This window comes from Zalophus californianus, chromosome 5 (assembly GCF_009762305.2).
Source record: "Zalophus californianus isolate mZalCal1 chromosome 5, mZalCal1.pri.v2, whole genome shotgun sequence".
Classification (NCBI taxonomy): Eukaryota; Metazoa; Chordata; class Mammalia; order Carnivora; family Otariidae; genus Zalophus; species Zalophus californianus.
Window position 1 is genome coordinate 121,698,609 of NC_045599.1, and position 7,444 is coordinate 121,706,052.

Consider the following 7,444-nt stretch of genomic DNA (forward strand, 5'->3'; position numbering starts at 1 on the left):
AACCTTCCTCATCCCTTAGGGGAAAACACTATTGGACTTTACATGAGTGAGAAAGACACTTCTTTTGTGTTAAGTCACCAATATTTGGGTGTTTATCTACTGTAGCAGAAGCATCAGTTTCACTCACACAGGGTGGACTCACAGAAGCTAAGGGATGAGACTGTTTCAAAAAGGAAGGAGTAGTCAGCAATGTCAAATGACTGCTGAAAAGTCAAGCAAATTGGTACTGAAAAGAGTCTCTTAGATTTAGCAACATATAGGTCTCGAGTGACCTGCACTATTTGCAACTGAAGATTTTTAGGATAAATGTAAATATATCTCTGATCTTAATGGTGGTGGTTGTTTTAAGGCAGCTACTACACTCCTAAATCAATTCAACTATCTTGACAAACTTTGTGTATAGGTGTTTTAAATGTCATTTTTCAGTCAAATAAGACTTCTGAGATTGGTTACACAATTGGATTTTGATTTATTGACTTGGTCTTAGTTTTCAATTGACTGAGTGGATTACTTAATTCCCTTGATTCAATTTGGATGAAGAAACGAAGGCTATCCATAAAGTGTCAGAGAAAAACTTGAGATCTATAATAACCAATTAATCAATCAATGGTTGTTTTGTTTGGCTAAAACAATTACACCTATTGTGAGTTCTCTAAATTTTCTTTCTTTTTTTTTTAAGATTTTATTTATTTATGAGAGAGAGAGAGAATGAGAGAGAGCACGGGAGGAAAGAGGGTCAGAGGGAGAAGCAGGCTCCCTGCCGAGCAGGGAGCCCGATGTGGGTCTCAATCTCAGGACTCCAGGATCATGACCCGAGCCAAAGGCAGTCACTTAACCAACTGAGCCACCCAGGCGCCCTCTAAATTTTCTAAGTCAGTGATTTTAAAACTAAATTTTATGCATACTAAACATTAGTATGTGTAAAAGACATAAGGTCCTTGTTAAAACGTAGAGGCCTAGAACCCCACAATGAATATTCTAATTCAGTAAATAGATCTTAGCACCAAGAATTCACTTTTTTTAACAAGCACTTGAGGTGATTCTGATAGGTATGGTCCTTAGCTCACGCTTTGCTAAACACTGATCTGCATCTACTAGGATGCTTTAAAATCCAAATTTGTTCTCAAAAGAGGAGCTATAACTAAGCCTCCAGTACTTGGCACCAAAAAGAAAATTTGAAGAAAAAAACCCCCAAAAACAGAAAAGCATTTTCGTTACAAAAGAATGAAACGGAGAATTACAAAAGGCAACGTCACATTTTTCTTTCTTTATAAATTTACAGGCATTATCTTCTCCACTTTTATACATTCTTTCCTTGTGAAATTTCAAATAAAATGGTAATTCAATGATGAAATTTTCTCCTTTCAGAACCCCAGAATACAATTAGCAGGGGATGCAGCAAACTCCTATGGTACTTCTTTGCATTATGAACTCGTTATGAAAACAAGAAGGGTTGTTACTAATCTTCAGATGCACAGAAAGGCAGCTGAGGATAATATCACCTAATACATTCTGCTAGTGACTGAAGCCTGTTCCTTAGGCAGCTTACACAATGCCTGTTTACCATTAAAATTTCATTTACTCTCATTAAATCAATTTCTGAAAGAATTTCTTTATCAGCGGCAATTTCACATGTAGAAAAGTAAGCAACTGAGCCCTTTAAAAGCTTGCATACAAGAGGTTTATGGGGTCTCCATTTTCCATGTCTGGCCTGATCTTGTGCTGACCTAATGTAAGAGGAAGGAAGGAGGGATGGAGGGAAGGAAGGAAGGAAGTGAGGGAGGGAAGGAGGGAGGGAGGAAGGAAGGAAGGAAGGAAGGAAGGAAGGAAGGAAGGAAGGAAACAAGGAAGGAAGATGGGAAGTTGTAATTAATCAACTCCTTCCAGAATAACCAGTACAGTAACTATAATCCATTGCACACAGCATTGCATTGTTTCATATGGAATATCTATTGACAACTTGATTAAAAGCTTGAAAAGTGTAATAAGTACCTCACTGAGTTAAAGGGGAAATTGGCTATGTATACAAACATATGTGGAAAAGCTTGAAAGCCAGTTCTTATCAGTTCTTATATGCTACCTGTATATAATAGCCTCATTCTAACAGAATCTGATTTCCCAGCAAACTCACTTTTTAAGAGAACCCTCCCACTGGTATAACTTAAAGAATAGGACCTCTCCCTCCTACCCATCCCAGACGCATAGCCACTTGGAACACTCATTATTCTGCTCTCCATTTAGTCTCTCTTGATCTCAGTTTCCTCATTCGTAAAGAGGAGATAGTAACAGAACTGACCTCATTAAGTTGTGAGAATTAATTGAGATAATGTGTGTAAAATGTGTAGAAAATGTCTGGTGTTTTGTAAGTCTTACACAAATGTTGTTCCAGAAAAATCCTAGCACAGGTGTTTCTGCCAGATGACTGTACATATGCGTTCTTCACTTCTTGTGAAATCACACACTAAACATTACAGCGCTCATTGGAACAAACAGGGTTAGAAGCAGATCCGCAAAAGCCATGGCACTTTTTAATGAGGGCACTAACAAAAATGATAAGAATCCAGAAGATACTAAGATTGAGCTGAATCCCCACTAGCCTTTGCCCTGAAAATCTGTTAACCTGCCCTTTGATGTCTCAAAGCTTGGAACTCAAGCTCCACCCCCCCCCCCCCCCCCCCCCCCCCGCCCCGGAGATACAGGTCTTTTGTTTTTTGTTGTTGTCTTGTTTTAATACAGGAAAATACCATCCCAGGTTATCAACCTTGCATTTACAGTTTCCTCGGGTATAATTTAGCCTAGGGGACAATACAGTAGGTACTTAAGACTACTAAGCCAGCCCCTTTCTGAAGATATTTAGAGCCTTTTCAGCTTTTTTTTTTTCAAACTCTTCAAATACCATTAAAGTTTTGTTTTATTTAACTGTGAAAAGCTTACACAGTTGATCGCTTCAGACAATGAACACACTGGGAAAAACCATGTTTGGTCCAATTTGTTTTCTGTGTTATGTTGATATCACTCTCCTAATTACCAATTGCGTATTAGTTGATTTGCATTTAAAAAAACATGCTGTAGCAGAACAGGCTGCAGATCTGATAAAAAGAAATCCAGAGGATTTGAGAATTGTGCTATAATAAACAGAGCCTTAGCGATCCAACTCCCCAGCATTCTTTTCAAAAGTGACTTGAGTCCAGTTATTAAGGTCTAAAAACACTGATCTTGTTAGAAGTTTGGAATAGTGTGTGCATTGTTGCACCCCGGTGGTAAGCAAAGATGATCTGCCTTGATGTAACTGGCTAATATATTAATCAGAGAAGGCAGCTCTACTGTTCAAACTCCCTTTGTATCTCAGCCCAAAATAAACAAACAAATAAAACTCAGCTCTGAGCTTTCTCACAGGACACTCTTTTGTTGATGGTTTTTCCCCTTCCTTTGGTCATTACTCATTGCCTATTTTTTTTCTTTTCTCATTTCGCCTTCAGAACAGGTGGATTGTAAGTCTACTGTTGTTCTAAGGCAAGAGCTGTTTTCCTGAAAGATTTGAGGCGCTAGCTCCTTTGACGGAGAGTACTGGGAATGCGATATTACAGCAAGCAGCGGTGCTCCAACGGCTCGCGGACCCTCTTACACGACCGATGCTCCCACGGACTGCTCGGCACACCCGCTCTCCCTGCTCTTGTTGGGAGACAGTATCACCAGACAAAAGCGAAACCACAAACTGTTGTGGGTAAGGCATCAACTGCTGTGCCAGCAACAAGATAATGAGACTTGTAATGTTGTTGACATTTGTTCTACTATCTACGTGGTGCGTAATCTCACTGTAAAGATCCCAATGCTAGAAAAATCACAATACAAAACCTAGTTCACCTTGCTCCATCTCTTTATGGCCCCAGGTGACCCAAGTTTCTTTAAGAGGTAAAGTTTTCTGAAGTCCTACATCCAGTCTTTGAATATATGAACAGTAACTAAGCAAACTGGGGACTTGCTGAGTTGTGCACTGGCGAAGTGAGTGGAACGTTAGCAACGTGGGTTGTGATCATTAATGAAAGGGAAGGCAGCAGATCCCAGAAGAATGCAGAGTTGGATTCCTCCTCAAATAAGCAGAAATATGAGAGGGGTGGCCCCGTTTGGACGTGTTTTGAATCCCCTCATCCTTGCAGCCATCTCCCACGACCCCACCGGTTGATAGGATAAGTCATCAGTATCTGTCATATTTCATTCACCTTATTTCACACTGTAGCCTCAACTCCCGATAATAGTGTCCAGACTCTAGCCACATGTCTTCTGAGACTGCATTCTTTCTGAGGTCAGTAATAACTGTCAAATCCGATGGGTAAAACCAGGTTCTCATGTGCCTGACGTCTCTACCACGTTTGGCCTAAATGTACAATCCCACATGCTCCTCTCAGAAACTATCTACCCGTGGCTGTTTTCATGGGTCTCTGTCTCTCTCTCTCTCTCTCTCTCCCTCTCTCTCGCTCTCACTCTCGCTTTCATTCTGACTGCCTGCCCCTTCATTTCTGCCTCTCTCAGTATGCCAGCTCCATTTTCTTACCCACAGACTCTGTAAGGCCTGTAGCATTGCTGATGCCCTGAAGTATTTATTAACTTGCTTGTGACTCTGGCTTGCCAGGAGGTCAGAGCTGACCCCACATCTACACGGCCGTTTGATCCAGTGTGCACTACCGTATAGTCAGGCAGATCTCTTAAGGCAAATGTCTGAGGTAGAGAATCTGCTTGATTACAGTCAAACCAAAGGATGAACTGACTTTGGGCCAGGTGTACGCTTCTGGTCTAATCAGTTGTGGATGGCGGTGGGCATGCTCCCCACCCAGTAGGCCTCATAGGAGCACTGATGAAGGCCAATTGACTGTGAGTTCATGGCATAAGGGTTCATCACTCTGTGCCCCCAACCCAACTCTACCATGGTCCATTATTTATCTCTTGTTAGTCCCCTGCCCTCCCCATCAGTCCTTTACTACGTCCACTACAGAATTTTTGCCATTTTTGCCCTACTTTTTCCTCCCTTTGCAGATGTCATTCTCTCTGCCTGAAAGGTCCTTTACCATTTCTTTGTCTGCAAATTTTTTTCCTTTGTCTGAAAAATTTATCTTTTGCCACCCAACTTCACCTTCTCTGGAACTTTCACCCTTACTTTTGTAGGCACTGCTGCTCATCTCTGAGTTCCCATTCTCCTTCATGCTTACTGCCATTTTAGCACTTACTGTACCCGTGGGCCCTGTTTGGTAGTGCACTTGTCTTCTCTGATAGAATGCTTGCCTCTTGAGTTACAGTTCTACCTCTTAGTCATCATAGTTTCTTCACCAGCGCTTAGGATCATGTCAGGAACGCAGTAGGGATTCAGTAAAGGTTTTCTGAAGGAATCCATACATAAGTGAATGAGGTACTTGAAGTGACTGTGGAAATAGTAAATCAGGGTTTAGTAAAAGAGGAAGAAAGGGAATGATATTACTCATTTTACAAATGACAGTCATTCTATCAAGATACTTTTTGTCAAACACATATACCTGTGCTAGGCAGATTTTTACTGTTTCAGTTAACTTTTCTATAAAAAGTAAAGCTACATTTATGGGGCTAGAAATTGATGCTATTGATGCTATAGCTTAGCCATCTTATGGATCCCATTAAAATGAACTTCTTTGCCATAAAATAAACTATAGCTTTCCCTAATGTTGACATCCTAGGGAAATTCTTACCGTAGCAAAACTTCAAATTGGTCAGCACTGTTAAATCTTTCTAAACTGTGTTAATCTGGGGTAAGAGTAGGTGATAAGAATAGAGTTTCATTTATGGAAAATGTAGAACTATATGACTTTTAAACAAAGAATTCAGTTACTTATCGCTGCAAATATACCACCCCAATATTAAGTGGCCTAAAACAACAACCTTTTATTATATCTCAAATTTTATTAGCCACAAATTCAAGTAGGACTCAACTGTGTGATTCATCTGTTGCATGGGTTATCCACTCTGGTCACTTTGTGATATTTAGCTAGAAACTGAGCTATTCTGGACAGTGCAAGACCACTTTCTCACACACCTGGTGGCTGGATGGGGATACTGGAAGATCAGGCACAGCTGGACTCTTCTCTTCTCTATGTAGTCTCAGGACCTCTTCAGCACTGAAGCTGAACTTTATGTATGACAGCTACAGGATCCAAGAGACCAAGGCAAAAGCCACCATCATCCTAAAGATCAGGATCAGAATTGATGGAGTGTCACTCTCACTGTGTTCTTTTGGTCAAAGCAGTGACAGGCTGATTCAAGGGTGTGGAGAAATAGACTTCATCCTTTGATGGCATGTGATATAGGCAAAGAAGAAATAAAGGTGATCGTCTTGGGAATAGCTACCACAGAAATATAACTTTATCACTATTTTATCATGTTGTATTATCTTTAATTAAGTATAAAGACTTCTAATCATGTCATCTAGAGACCATTTCATCCACTGCTCTGTTTGGCTGCCAGTCTCTTGTCTCTCTCTTCAGCAATGGTGAGGCAAATACCCTTTCCATGGGGAAAAGAAATCCATGGTTTGTTGCCTTTGCCAATAAAAAAAGATGTCGAAGAGCTGGGTGGCAAAGCTGTTGCCATTGGCATCTTTCACATGAACTACATCAAAAGACCCAGGGTGTCTCTCTCTGCTGATTCTTCCCAGGTTAGCACATCTGCTTATCATACACAGATTACCAGTGTCAAACTTGATGAAATCAGTGATCTTTCCGGTCTCCAAATCAGTCTGAATGGTGGCACCCACCTGGCTGAGGGGAGCAGGACAGCGGATGGTGTGAGCATCATGGATCATCAGATGAGGGATTCCTTTTGTCTCCACAAAGATCCTTCTCTCTTTCCACAACTTATACTTGGCCTCCTCAGGTGCAATCCGATGAACAGCAAAGCGACCCTTGGTGTCATAGATCAGGTGGAAATTCTCCCCACTCTTGTCAGTGCTGATGACATCCATAAAACCAGCAGGGTAGGTTATATCAGTTCGGACCGTGCCATCAATCTTAATAAAACACTGCGAACAGATCTTCTTTAATTCATCCCCTGTTAGGGCATACTTAAGTCTGTTCTTTAGGAAAATGATGAGATGGAGACACTCTCTCAGCTTATGGGGACCAGTAGATGGGTGAGGGGCAAACACACCAGTCAGTTTATCCAGCATCTGCTGCTTTGGAGCTACTACTAGCTTCAGATGCTTCTTGGGACCACAAGCCATGGCTGCGCTAGGCGTGAAAAGATAAATAATTACTTCAAAGAAGATACAGTAATTTGATTCAAGTTTAAATCAATCAATGAATAGTTACTGGATATTTATTCTGTGCCTTATTCTCCCTTTAATTTTATTTGGCCTGCCTTAAAATCCTTAAAAGACCTGTTTTCATGGAAAAGATGCACTGCCAATGACACTTTTTGAAAAAAA

At 40.9% G+C, this 7,444-nt stretch overlaps 1 protein-coding gene across 1 annotated transcript; it reads right to left on the reverse strand.

The window, feature by feature from the left end:
• Positions 1-6,502: 6,502 nt before the first annotated feature.
• LOC113929351 (40S ribosomal protein S4-like) lies at positions 6,503-7,240 on the reverse strand. The gene has a single exon (XM_035727734.1). It carries the CDS (start codon positions 7,238-7,240, stop codon positions 6,503-6,505), a length of 738 nt encoding a protein of 245 aa, XP_035583627.1.
• Positions 7,241-7,444: the final 204 nt, after the last annotated feature.